Source organism: Carcharhinus amblyrhynchos, chromosome 9, assembly GCF_965287045.1.
Source record: "Carcharhinus amblyrhynchos chromosome 9, sCarAmb.v2.hapA, whole genome shotgun sequence".
In the NCBI taxonomy this organism is placed as follows: Eukaryota; Metazoa; Chordata; class Chondrichthyes; order Carcharhiniformes; family Carcharhinidae; genus Carcharhinus; species Carcharhinus amblyrhynchos.
This window is the reverse complement of record NC_137332.1, coordinates 69,685,127-69,699,697: the sequence shown is the minus strand read 5'-3', so window position 1 is coordinate 69,699,697 and position 14,571 is coordinate 69,685,127. Positions and strand designations below refer to the sequence as shown.

The 14,571-nt window shown below is 39.1% G+C and overlaps 1 protein-coding gene across 3 annotated transcripts in view; it reads right to left on the bottom strand.

Moving 5' to 3' along the window:
* The window catches only part of dnm3a (dynamin 3a), a 183,375-nt gene that overhangs the window by 80,400 nt on the left and 88,404 nt on the right, over positions 1-14,571 (bottom strand). For all 3 annotated transcript variants that reach the window (XM_080195910.1, XM_080195908.1, XM_080195909.1), the window contains one exon: positions 7,027-7,140. In XM_080195910.1, coding sequence (XP_080052036.1) covers positions 7,027-7,140 — 114 coding nt within the window. The remainder of the gene's footprint in view (positions 1-7,026; positions 7,141-14,571) is intronic.

Below are 14,571 nucleotides of genomic sequence, written 5' to 3'. Positions count from 1 at the left end.
ATCAAATTGAGTTAGCCACCAGAGGAAGAAGAAAAATAAGAATGTCTGCACCATGGCCTCTTAGTTAATAAAAACCTTTTGCACAATGTGATTGAAATTAACAATGAAAGAAGACATTTCTACTTGCTTGTTACAAATAGCAACGGCAAATAATGGTTCAGAAGGGAGGCAAGATCTGCTAACTTTTAAAAAATGAAATACGAAATAGTTCAGAATCAAATACCATTGATTTGAAAAGTGCCCTATTAGAGACAAAACATACAAATCCTTGCACATTACCATTTTAACAGGGAAATCTAACAATTAGACAATGACGTTGTATAGGATTAAAAAAAACTTTGCCTTAAGTAGTAACCCTTCTGTTTTTCGCAGCTCCAGTTTAGATCAAATCCAATCTCATTGCAGAGATAAAACTTCTACAGCTGTTTGGCACATGTTTCGGAAAAAGGAGTGCTTAAGGAATTCAAAATACAAATTTTGTGGACATCCTCGTAGGAGTTACTGTAGGCTGAAATCTTATTTTTTGTGAGCCTAAATAACGCATCACTAATTTCACATGGCTTCTCACTGCATCATTCCACTGATCAACTTAATTTCTCGTGTGATGGGAAGAATTAATTCCTACGTCTTTAGTGTGAAAGCTATTTAATAGTCTCACTGGGAGAAGTTTTAAAAGCTGCACTTCATCGGCTTAAGTAGTAAATTATGAATGATGGATTAACATCTTAAATACAAATCAAATGTATACTGAAATTACCTTCCCCTGTCCATTCTAGTCACTAAGGAGGCACCTCGTGATCAATATACTAAGCGATGGGAAATAGACTATGTCTGACTTTACATCAGGCCTTGGAGTTGACTATTATGATTTTTAAGGACATACACTTTGCTGAAAGCAGTATACATATAACAGCATTCAGACATAGAGAAGATTATATCAGTCAAGTACTCAAATGCTTAAAAATAGCTGATGGGTCATTATCTTCTAATTTGAACACACATTTTTGCTAATTAAAAACAGACAGGTTAACAAAGTAACGTATGTTGAGGTATTGCATTCAGGAAGGTACATGTTCCCATTCAGCTCTTAATCGAAGTTGCACCAAATTAGTTAAACAGTGAAACATTTCTGTCAGATGGCCACATAAAGACAATGACAATCACCAGAGGTGAATTTGCAGCCTGAATTCCACAGCTTTCATCTGGAGGGGGAGTGGGGGGCTGAATTTGCCATGAGAGAGCAAGGATAAATTGCGAAAATAAGACTCTGTTTTGTTTAAAATTTAACACAATTTGCAAGTCTCAGTTTCTGAGTGCTTATCCTCAATCTTGTCATTCTTGCTGGCCTACTAAATTGTTTATATTAGCTAGGCACCAGCAATGGACCACCCAAGCCTCAAATCTCCATGGAAAGTGACAAGAGGCAGAAAATCATGTATTGGTAATTTTTCAATTCCTTCACATCAAAGAAAAATGTTAGCAGGAGAAATTTCTGAAACAGGGCCAACCTTGCAATAATGGTCTCATTCAATTTTCCTTTTTAAAAAAAAGTGTTGTATTAGGAGAGTTTTTCTAAAAAACCTCTTCTAAACTCTTATAAGACCTAATATCTGACAGGATTTGAATTACCTGACAGTAACAACCAGTTCCACTTTTGTAATAAGAATTAATTTATATTTTCAAGTTAAATATTTGAGAAAGATTTGTACCCTCATGGAAAATGCATACCTCTCTACTTGTTTTTTTAAATTAATTAGCACACAAAGGTACACACTTAAGATTGCATTTGCTAATTGCTTAAAACAATAAAAAGGGAAGGGAAATGTGTTCAAAATATAAAGTGCCTGTTTTTTTTAAATGAAGCTTATGCGGAAATGTAACTGTTTGAAAATAAACATGCAATTTCATGAATCAACAACTGCACCATACGTCAAAACTTTGCATAAAAACCAGGATATTGGCCAGTAGGCGAAGGTTTCCTTACTAGATGGCATTCAATTCAAAACAAACATTTAAAAATATCCATTTCCTCCACGTCTGCCAGTACATACAGTGTACAACACATACCATTTTTGTAGTTTTAAAGATTGTGGGCTTGGGAGACCAATAATACAAAGTTTATTTCCCTATTGTATGATCTTATCTATCCAGTGAAGTGGTAGAGTTGCCTAAAGCCAGTCTAATTTGTCAGAACAAACAAACTTGAATGATTCAGTACAATCTGTTGATCCTAAGAGGAAAATCCTGGAGACCTGCAATTTGTAACTATCATATTGCAAAAACTAATATCAAAAGTTTAAAATCAATCAAAATCCTAAGCAATAAATTACTTGTATATTTTTGTATATAGCCTCAACTAAAATAACCACGTATAACATCTCCCCCTCAAAAACATTTCCCAACGTTCAATTAATGGATCCAATATTGAACCATAGTTCAGTTTATGCTGATTTCGTAACAGTCAGAATAAAAACTCACATTGTGCATTAAAAGTAACTAACATTTGCCCCATCAGAATATCATCAATTCAGGAGTCTGCCTGTCAAGCAATTAGTGCACTTCAGACTATTGGATCTGATACACTTTGACCCTAAATAAATGCAAGTTTTTCAGAACAAAACATATGCGACATTGAGTCAGCAACCTGAAGCACTGGCATTATTTGCCAAGTGTACACACATTGTTGCACCATGATAGCATATGATAATAATAAATGTAATAATATACAATACTGATTACTCATATCACTATAAACTAATACAAAGCAATTTTTCTTACTGTATAATGCAGAGTAATTATACTTGCGCCTGAATTTAAAAAGATAATAAGCATATAAGTATATATATATGATATTCTTTCACCATACATGGGAATTGTCTTTTATTAATTTAGTATCACAATGCATTGTATTTTCCCCTTCTCACATATGTGAAATAATTTTCCATGGCCACCTTCATGTTTTTAAGTTAGTCTGCAACTGAAATACATTTACTTCCAGCGAAGCTGCAATGAGCTGCTTAGATTTACCATTCAACAAAGGTGGGTTGCATGGGGGGGTCAGGTGTGGGGGTGGCTGGGGGCAAGGAGGGGGGGCAGGAAAGTGAAAAGATGCTGAAATACAAAACACCAAAATGCATATATTTGGTTATCAATGATAACTTACTTTTGGAACAAGAAATCAACTTTATAATCAGACAGTCAATGTACATCTAAGATTAAATGTGATTCCTTCTGTGCTCCACTGTATATTTGTGATTGTTACATAAACTTAAAAAACTATTTCAGCATGTATTGCTAAAAGAGTGAAGAATGAATATTCTCCTGTCAATTGTTTTGGAAGACCATTGCTTACTGTTACAATTATTAAACAGAAGAACAGAAATACTGAGGTAAATTAGCAGTGGCTGGTAGGAGTTGTCATGTGTCTGCCTGTCTACACTTGCTGTGCAGAAAATCCTCTCACCTGTACAGCAGGCACAGACAGGCAGTCACATGACAACCCAGCCTGATTGACAGCCATTCAACTGGATATCAGAAGAACCATTCTCAGTACAAAAGACTTCATGAGGTTTATTAAAATATCATCTTCAGCAATGCAATATAGCTGCTTTGTAAGTTCACTTTTCTTTCTCATCAACTGTAACGACTACATGCTTTGATTTATGTACGTTTCATTTTTTCACTGATGCAGACATGAAAAATAAAGACTTTATGGGTAATCTAAATGTTAATTGGATTGGTTTGATTAGGACAAGGAGCTGTATAAGTTTTAACAGAAATAGACACTTTTGAAACTGTCTGAAAGAACTACATTTTGACACATCAGCGTTAAGGGCAGCATGTCTAATTCTTACATTTCACTGTTACAATGTCGTCATAAAAATATGCTTTCAATAATTACATTTCCTGACATTTATATATTTTAGCAGCTACTTGCCATTGCTTGAAATTCAAAGGAACATAATAAGGATAATTAAATATTTTTCAATGGCTTCAATTCTATAAGTATCAATCTGCAAAGTCTGCCACAGTTTCATACAATATATTACACATTTTAAAATGTTTCATCACCCAATCGGCTTTATTTAAAAAATACACAAAATTAATGGTTACTTAATACATTTTACTGACCAGTTAATTTTCTTTCAATTACTGACATGTTTAACTTGTATTTTGAGATTCACACAGAATGAATCTGTTGTTTGGATCAACAAACAATGAAGCAGTGTTACCACTGCTCCACCTCATTAGATTCCTGAACTGTGAAACACTGTCAGAGACACCAGTCGTAATGTTGCCACCATTCTCGCAGGAACGATTTTCCCATTTCGCTGCAGTGGATGGAGATTTGGTTGGATGCCAAATTCTCCAACCTTGCTGCAGCGGGAGCTTGGCGTGAATGGCCGGTTAGATCGCACCCATCAAGTTTAAATTAGAGTTAACCCACAGAATCACAGCATAATTGCAGTACAGAAGGAGTTCATTTGGCCTGTTGTGTCTGTGCTGGCTCTCTGAAGAAGCTAACAAGTAGCTCATACAGTTAAATACAAATATCAATTTCTGGAGTTAATAATACTTTAAAAATTACACAGTACAGTTGAACATTTACTTTGTTACTGCAATAGGGCTGGCATTCCTTGTTGGTACGATATTACAAGGGTACAGGTAACTGCAGAGTTAAAGATCAGCACTCAATAATGTAAGAAGCTCTGTTACCTTATTCAGCAAAGCATGGTCCCATTAAACTTTGGGTCAATTATACCTTCTGATAGGAAGTAAGCAGAAACTAAGATGAGCCCAGCCTATCTGTGGAGACTTGGTCCTTAGTCCAAATGTGAAAGTAGAATCGTTGTATGTGGATGTCACTCTTCTAAAATGCCTGGAGGTGTAAGCTCCTTCCAGGTATCTTAATAACCTGATCCTGGGGCAAATTTTAGGATGACTCAACATAGCTGCTAATATTTCTATTCCTCAAAGTACTCTTCTACCTATTAGTATTCAGTAATGCATTGTTCTATAATTGCTTCTCCCTCAGTTAATGTAAACTTCAGCAGGATTATTTTAATACAATACAATATTCAGTATAAATAATTTTGTTGCAAGGTTAACATGAAAATTATCCCAAATATATGTCCACCAAAGCCCAAAATCTACTGAAGCAGAACATCTCACCATATGTTCTGTTACTTAGCTGTTCATCCTTACCTTAGAAAGAATTTTGTTCCAAAATTGCTGAAACTATGATGCTATCTGCTAACAGCACATAAGTATAAAGGGGCTGAAGGGATATTGGCGAACAATGTGAACAACAATCTATCTCCTTCAGCAATGAGATTTATAGAGAGGGATAATAACAAAGAAATGACAGAAACAAGGTGAATTAACACCAAATTAGGTGCAAAATGGCAGAGCGGTACAAACTGTACAGCAACTTGTGATTCGCAAGTCACAGGGCACGTTTTCATACTGCAAGTTGCTGGACGATTTACAAACTAATGACGGTGCATGCATCATATTCGCTGGGCAATAATTCAATACTATACCTATACCTACTGGATTCACAATCATATATTCGTTATAATGTTATTGGCCCCAGTCATAATTGAGCAATCAGCACACTGACTAATTGGCAGACCTGTGTTATATTAAATGTGTGTGTAATATGGTATCATTATGACTCTCAAATCAGCACAGTAAATTTATTTTTGGATATGACGTCTTAACTTAATAACACCTTAAATGTGGATAATTTCCCGATAGCCTTTCTCAAAGTGAACAAAAGTGAAGAAATGTCTGCATCACACCATCAATCATATGACCATTATATTAGTTGAGGTGGGCAATTGGGCTGGCCAATTTTAAATGTAATTTAGAACCTGTTGCCTGGAAGGAATTAACTCAAGTTTATTGTTCAAACTCTCACAGAACTTAATTATCACATTCCTGGGCTGTGAAACTCTCCCCAACAGAGCGAACAAAAAGCTATTTATATCTTAAGTTTAAACTACAATTAACTGTTTCCATGAGAAAATCTTACATAGCTATGCATCTACTTTTTAATTGGCAGTTGCCAATTATTTCACTGTTGATAAATAGTAATCTTTTTAAAAAGTATTTTAATTATAGCTACACTATCTTGTGTGAAATAAAAGTGGCATGTCTGTGGAATAAAACCATTGTGATATATTAAATTTAGTTTCCACATTATGCTTTTTATTTTTGTTTCTCATTGTACTTCTTATACCAATTTTTTGGTCATCCTCCTGCCTTCTCAGTCTCTCGTTCACAATCTATTTTTATTTGACTACATTTCTGAGAAGCATCTTTGGGAAATTAGACATAATAAACTTCAAGTTGCCATTGCTGCTTTGGTGATGGTACCAAGCACTCCGAGGGCAGGATTACTTCAACCAAATACAGAGTGAAAGAACTTACTAGTTGACCTCAACGCTGTCTTTAAATCCAAGCTCAGACTTGAAACTACTGCTGTGCCAAAATCACGTCTCCATTTTCCATACCCACCACATCTTGTGGCTGAGTGAGATTACAAATTTATCACCCATGTTGAATTTCTGAATTGTTCTTATACTGTGGAGTTATGCCCAAGTTAAGGCTGTCTTGAAAACATTTCACAGAGGATCCAGAAAAATAGAAAAGAGGCAGGCATTCCAACTGCCTGCTCAGATCTGAAGTAAACATATTCTAAAATTTATCACAGTGTTTCCCCACGTTTCTAACATTATTTTCATCCTGGCCACATGCTACTTCGCCAGCTGATGAAACAGAGCCCCAAATTAGTGAAGCAGTTACTCAGCATTAACAATGAAAGACTCACCCTTCAGTTCTCTCTCACATCTAAAGAGAACATTAGTCCAGATCCTACACTCAACATTGAAAGATTTGGTGAATCAATACACTACCCCACTTGGCGATTGAAGAATTCAACAGCCATGCGCGCCAACATCCTTTTGATAGGATAATTATGGTAGGTTATATGGTTGCAAGAGAAAACAAATGTCTTCTCACCTCTTCATCCTTGAACCAACAGAGACTCTCTGCAGTCAGTACAAACCAGTATTCCTTGGAGCCTCCTTTTATGATGCTAATGTTGCTGATGGTGAGCCAACCTTTTCTTATCACCTATAGGAGTTGTGGATAGAAAAACAGAAATAACACCTTGGTTAAAGTATAACTTCTACTTACTAGTCCATCTGAATAAGTAGTCACAATACTGTCTTTATATTGTAAAGTTAACACCTGATCCTTGTTATTTTTTGCAGTGTTAGCATGACTTAGCAGCATATACTGTTCATATCTTTTGAATTTCAAAATAACACAGGTGATAAACCTCCCCTGAAAGTAGTGGTTTCACTGCATAGGTGCTCTGTGATAAGTCTAATGCAGCTTGAATTACACCACATCTCTGCTCATTTACATTTCACAATACACTATGCTGTAAGTGTGATTGTGATGATGCCGGCATTGGACTGGGGTAAATACAGTAAGAAGTCGCTCAACACCAGGTTCAAGTTCAACAGGTTTATTTGGTGGCAAAAGCCACTAGCTTTCAGAGCACTGCCCCTTCGTCAGGTGACTCACCTGACAAAAGGGCAGCGCTCCGAAAGCTAGTGGCTTTTGCTACCAAATAAACCTGTTGGACTTTAACCTGCTGTTGGGAGACTTCCTACTGTCTGATTGTGAGCATGGTTGCTGATGAGACAACACAAGGAATGTGTTCTCCAATGACCACAGAATCCAAGATCACAGTGCTCCCCCAGAAGCAAAATAGCCTAGCATATTTAGCGCCAGTGAGAATGCCCTTTGGGAATCTCCCCACCGCTGTGCTCTGAAGTAATCTGGTTCTCGCCTAGTGAGGGCAAGAACCAGATTAGCATATTTAAATCATCATTTAAGGATGCTTAGTCAGTTTTAAGCCAGTTTCTTGCTGCTACTGGGATTCACTATCCTTCAGGCACAACAGGAATATTGCATGAACAACTATGGGGTTTCTACAAATGGAAACCAGTCAAGGTGGTCATGCACTGTGGAGGGGAGGGTTGGGGCGCATGCGCTTGGAGGCCATGGAAGTCCCCAAGTAGTTGGTGAACATGGCTAGGCCGTTCTCTGGGGGACTGGGTATGAATGGAGTAGGGTATGAAGGGAAACCCATTGGAAGGGCTCGGATATCAGCGATCAGTGTTCAGGGGCGGGGGTGGGGGCATGGTGCAAGATATCTGGTCAGCAAACTACGCTTGGTGGTTGGGAGGGGAATCAGACCAGCAATCAATGCTGGTGTCCTGATGTCCATGGGGGAAGATGGGTGGGGGCGGCTCTTCAATTTCAAATTTTAAAAAGGCACTCCAATCTCTGTGAAACAGGCTCCAACTTTAAGCCTTGCCCCTCTCCAAACTGGTGCAGGATGGCCCCCCCCCACAATTTTCCCTCCCAAAAATGGTTAAGTGCGGGAAGATCAGAATCATGCCTGCGTTGCACCGTTTTCTCGTTTAAAATTACACTTAGTAATTTTTTGGGAGAAGGCTGCTCCTAACTCTGCACTCTTTGCCTGAATTACAATGAAAATGACTTGACAGTATAGTATATTCGGACATAGAGCAGCAAAAAGCCAAAAAAATCAAGAATATAGGCTCAATCATTTTCAAGTGACTTTCGCAATATTGAGCACCATCGTTGAATAAACAGGCACTTTATTTGTCTTCTATAAAATAAAAATCAATTTTTTGTTAGATTATTAATCTGCTTTTCCTCATTAAAAAGGGAGTAGAATAACTTTGTTTCTTAAACTGAATTATCTAAATTATTTAAATTCTTAGCTCATTTTGAGGTTTAAAAAAGTGAATCCCTTTTCCCCAAACATGCAGTATATGTATTCTTGGCATTTGGCAATGGCATCGGTGGCGCAAAAATGTGCACACCAGGCTACATGCATTTGAGGCAATAATTAAAACCCTTGTCACATTTTATGACTGCAGTCGAAGGCAGTAATAAAGTCTTATCTGTGAGAACAAGTATAACAGAACAAGAAAGGAAAAAGTTGATTCCGTAATCCTACACTCCCATCAAGCAGCCTTTCTCAACAGGAGGATAGGTTGGGTAATCCTGGCTGTAATGCTGTAGCCCTATTACCTTTCTCAGTTCCCTGCAAACATGGCTTCTATACTGGGATCATGAAATCACTCTTAAAATGGCATTTCTGCCTACATCTTTTGAACGAGTGTCTTTGAAAACTGCTTAAACAAGAAAAAGGAATTGATGGATATTAAATTTGACAATAACTCTAATTCTAGTGGAATAGTCTTTCATATTGTCTTTCTTTCCAAAGTCCTAACTGTAATAGATATTGGCCGTGTTTTTAGCCCGTTCTACACTGCATTAAAACATGCTCTCGATTTCCAATCTGAAAAATAAGATAAAAGCTACTCCAATTTTGGACACACAAAAAAGTTAATTTTTGACTTTACTCCATCCACTGTCCTACCATTTTCTAAACATCTTGGAGAAAAGAAAACATACAACAAAGTAGCTTAGAACCAATGTGGAATTACAGATTTAGGTGTCTAATGAGTGCCTCAAATACCCAAAGTCACCAGCTGTCCTGGGTGTTTGAGTATCTTGAATTTGCAAGACTGGAAGTTTAATGTTTTGCAGAAAGAAAGAAATTGCCTCCCACACTTTTTTTCTGCTTCAAAAATAAGGTTTCTATTTCAGTAAAAAATATCCTTTTTTGTCAGTCTGCCTCTTTTACTTAGTTTTCTCGACAAATAACAACACTGGAGGCTGGTGGGTACCCTGAACCAAACCAAGAAAGCTATTAGCCTGGCATTAGGTGCATGTGGCACTGTCCTTCGAAAATGTATGAGTCATTGAAATCTAACTTACAGTGGCATGTAAATATATCAAACAAGAACCACATACTTTACGGCACACTTTTAACCTCCAGAAAGCCTGTTGATGAAGGGTATTACTAGAGTCAATCTTAACTCAGTCTTGTACTTATTCAGAATGAAACATTACAAGCAGATATCTTCTAACTCAACCAGCCCCCAATTTCTTTATATGTGCTCAGGTGAAACCATAATTAATGCCTCCACCAGCACACATTGACTGTGGTAGAATATTTACCCTATGTTGGGTGACAAGTGCATCACAGCCACTAATGTAGGTTAAAGGCAATAAGAATTCTCAGTTTCTACAGCAAACAATGTGGATCAGTCACCTTTAATCCAATTAAAATATCTAAGATAGCGTATAATTAGTCCAAAAAAGTGAAATGCCTAAAAGAGGACATTTTCCCAGGCTTATGTCACTGGAACACGTTCATTGTCCTCCAATTGATAGATTGCACATACCACCAATGGACTTTGTAAAGCTTTATTTTGAAACAGACCACATAAAAGCTAAATACTTGAGAAAATTCAATAATCAAGTCCTTTCAATTCAAAAGTATTTACCTCGTGAGGCACGTTCCCCAATAAGGACAATAAAGCATTATCATTCGTGGATTGCAGAAATGATTGCCAGGACCAGATTAACTTTCTACCTTGGGACTGACAGATGTATAGCAGACCAAAAGGGCAATAGTGCTACAGCACATAGACCCAGGTTTTTGCCATGATGGAAAGTCTCTCTGGTGAGAGCTTACTAAGAATCACAAGTTCTGCCCTCAAACACCGCAATTCTCATTTTTATGGTGGTGGGATTGAGGTTAGGATGCATTTCCAGCATGTATATTTTATGAGAGCACCTGACCACTGAAATCGTCAGCTGCGTCTGCTCAAGTGGAATTTTGATCACGTTGGAGTGTGAAACGCAGAATTTTCAGATTTGAATTGAAATCTAAATGTAAACATTGTGGATTCATGTGGATAGCCAGGGGAGGTAAAGGTACTCCTTTGGATCTGGTCCTGGGACACCTTATGGATAGGTTGGGTACTCTTTATTGGAAATAAAGTGCACTTTATTGGAGGTCCAGTATCCTTTGGGTTTGATCAGGTGTCCTTTGGGAGAGTTAAGGTGCCTTGTAGAATGGGAAAAATCAGCATGAGTGTGTGCAAAAGGTGCATAAATTCATAAACTCTCAAGCTCATTGGAACTGTCAACTGATCTGTCAAAAGTGTCAAGAGGACCTACCAAAAATGTCACAAGGGTCTGAGAGAGGGAGCTGTTAAGCTGTTGGCTTTAAATCATTGAACAAAAATGTTTGGAAAAAATTGTCTGCTATTTCACTCTGTCGACATAAGTCAGAGGGCTTTCATTACTGTATTATTGATGAATGATTGATTTCACAACCATCCATTATCACAGTAGGGTACCTGCCATTGTATAGTTTGACCAACAGCTACTGGTGAGTATAGACTTTTTGAAGTGGAACTATAGATTCAAATGCCTGTTGTTTTATGAGATTGTGCACTTGAATGAAACACTGCTTGAAGGAATGTAAATGTCTGACATAAGTTTTCACAAATGAGTGTGTTTTCTCAATATAGTAAAGTCTACAATAGACATTTAGAACTTTATTTTATAGAACTTTATTTTATCTTATTTCAGTATAGGTCCTGAGGTTTGCCCCTGGTGGATACTGGGTGAGTTGACATGGTAGGTATAAGGGAGATAGATGGTGGGTATAGGTTGACATGAGTAGGCATAGGAACTACATAGGACCCTGGGGTGGTTGGAAGAACATAAGTTGGTAGTGAGGGTATGAGGGGGTCATGATGTGGGTAGGGACATGGAATGACATGCATGAGGAATAAAAATGTGTGGGTAAGGGTTGAAGGGACGTTTCATTTTCAAAGTTTGGACATAGTGCTGGATCACTGAGATGGCCTTCTCGATGGTAAGTCATGATGTGGAGATGCCGGCGTTGGGCTGGGGTAAACACAGTAAGAGATCTCACAACACCAGGTTAAAGTCCAACAGGTTTATTTGGTAGTAAAAACCACTAGCTTTCAGAGTGCTGCTCCCTCATCAGGTAAGTGGGAGTTCTGTTCACAAACAGGATATATAAAGACACAAACTCAATTTACAAAATAATGGTTGGAATGCAAGTCTTTACAGGTAACCAAGTCTTAAAGGTACAGAGAGGTACCACAGAGAGGTTAAGCACAGGTTAAAGAGATGTGTATTGTCTCCAGTCGGCACAGTTAGTGAAATTTTGCAAGCCCAGGCAAGTCATGGGGGGTTACAGATAGTGTGACATGAACCCAAGATCCTGTTGAGGCCGTCCTCAAGTGTGCAGAATTTGGCTATCAGTTTCTGCTCAGCGATTCTGCGTTGTGTGTTGTGAAGGCTGCCTTGAAGAACGCTTACCCAAAAATCAGAGGCCGAATGCCGTGACCACTGAAGTGTTCCCCAACAGAAAGAGAACAGTCTTGCCTGGTGATTGTTGAGCGGTGTTCATTCATCCGTTGTCGTAGCATCTGCACTGTCTCCCCAATACATCATGCCTCGGAACATTGCCTCAACAACTATACGATGACATCAACAAGTTCCATCCAACCATCAGACCCACCATGGACTATTTTCCGGAATCAGTAGCATTCTTGAACACACGCATCTCCATCAAGCCCGGTCATCTCAGCACTTCACTGTACCGCAAGCCCACGATTAACCTTACAATGCTCCACTTCTCCAGCTTTCACCTAAACACGTTAAAGAAGCCATCGCCTATAGACAAGCCCTCCATACACACAAGATTGCTCAGATGAGGAGGATCGCAACAGACACCTGAAAGATACCCTCATAGGAACAGGATATGGCGCTGGGCTCATCGATTGTTGGTTCCAACGCACAGCAGTGAAAAACCACACCAACCTCCTCAGAAGACAAACACGGGATACAGCGGACAGAGTACCCTTCGTCGTCCAATACTTCCCCAGAGCGGAGAAGCTACAACATTTTCTCCAGAGTCTTCAACATGTCATTGATGAAGACAAATATCTCCCCAAGACCATCCCCACACCCCCACTTCTTGCCTTCAAACAAATGCACAACCTCAAACAGACCACTGTCCACAGCAAACTACCCAGCCTTCAGGAGAACAGTGACCACGACAGCACACAAGCCTGCCACAGCAACCTCTGCAAGACATGCCAGATCATCAACACAGATGCCATCATCTCACATAAGAACACCATCCACCAGATACACGGTACATACTCTTGCAACTCAGCCAATGTTGTCTACCTGATACGCTGCAGGAAAGGATGTCCCGAGGCATGGTACATTGGGGAGACCATGCAGACGCTACGGCAACAGATGAATGAACACCGCTTGACAATCACCAGGCAAGAGTGTTCTCATCCTGTTTGGGGAACACTTCAGCAGTCACGGGCATTCGGCCTCTGATCTTCGGGTGAGTGTTCTCCAAGGTGGCGTTCACGACACACAACACAGAATCGCTGAGCAGAAACTGATAGCCAAGCTCTACACACACGAGGACGGCTCAACCGGGATCTTGGGTTCATGTCACACTATCTGTAACCTCCATGACTTGCCTGGGCTGCAAAATCTTACTAACTGTCCTGGCTGAAGACAATACACATCTCTTTAACCCATGCTTAACTCTCTCTCCACTTACACTGTCTGTACCTTTAAGACTTGATTACCTGTAAAGGCTCACATTCTAATCATTATTTTGTAAAATGAGTTTGTTTTTTTATATGCTCTGTTTGTGAACAGAATTCCCACTCACCTGAAGAAGGAGCAGTGCTCCGAAAGCTGGTGGCTTTTGCTACCAAGTAAACCTGTTGGACTTTAATCTGGTGTTGTGAGACTTCTTACTGGGCTGGCCTTCTGACCATAGAACATTACAGCACAAACAGGCCCTTCGGCCCACAAGTTGCACCGATCATATCCATACCTACCAGGCCTATCTATAACTCTCAATCCCATTAAATCCCATGTACTCATCCAGAAGTCTCTTAAAAGACCCCATCGAGTTTGCCTCTACTACCACCGACGGCAGTCGATTCCACTCACCCACCATCCTCTGAGTGAAAAACTTACCCTGCTTCTACACTGGGTAGTTCTTCCAAGTCACCACCTTGACTTTAAATCCAGCCCGCAACACTGCAGCCCTGCCCCTGGACTGCATGTCCAATTTTCAGCCACTTTTAAGGGTCAGATTCCCAAAGCCAGGAATTCTGCCAATTCAGCAATGAAAATCTGGGCCATAACTAATCACATTAGGATTCACATCCAGGTAAAGACTCTGCACTTCCTGTCTTGTAGACATAGATTGAGATCTAAACCTTCAGAGTGCTACCAGAATATGATTTGCAAATCTTTCACAATTCTAAATAAAAGGAAGGCTTAAAATACTGTTCTCTGAACTTTAGTAAAGTTGGAGAGGTTCTCCATCAGAACAAAAATGGCCCCAGAGGCCCAAGTCCAGAATTTCTGCCCACAAACTCAACACCTACCATTTTCACAGGATGGGGAAATGAGGATTTTCACTCTCTTTTGACATGGTGGAGATTGACATAGGTTGTCAAAAAGAGTAGGAGAGGCCATGGAGGTGTGGGCACTGTGGCATTAAATGACTTGCAATGG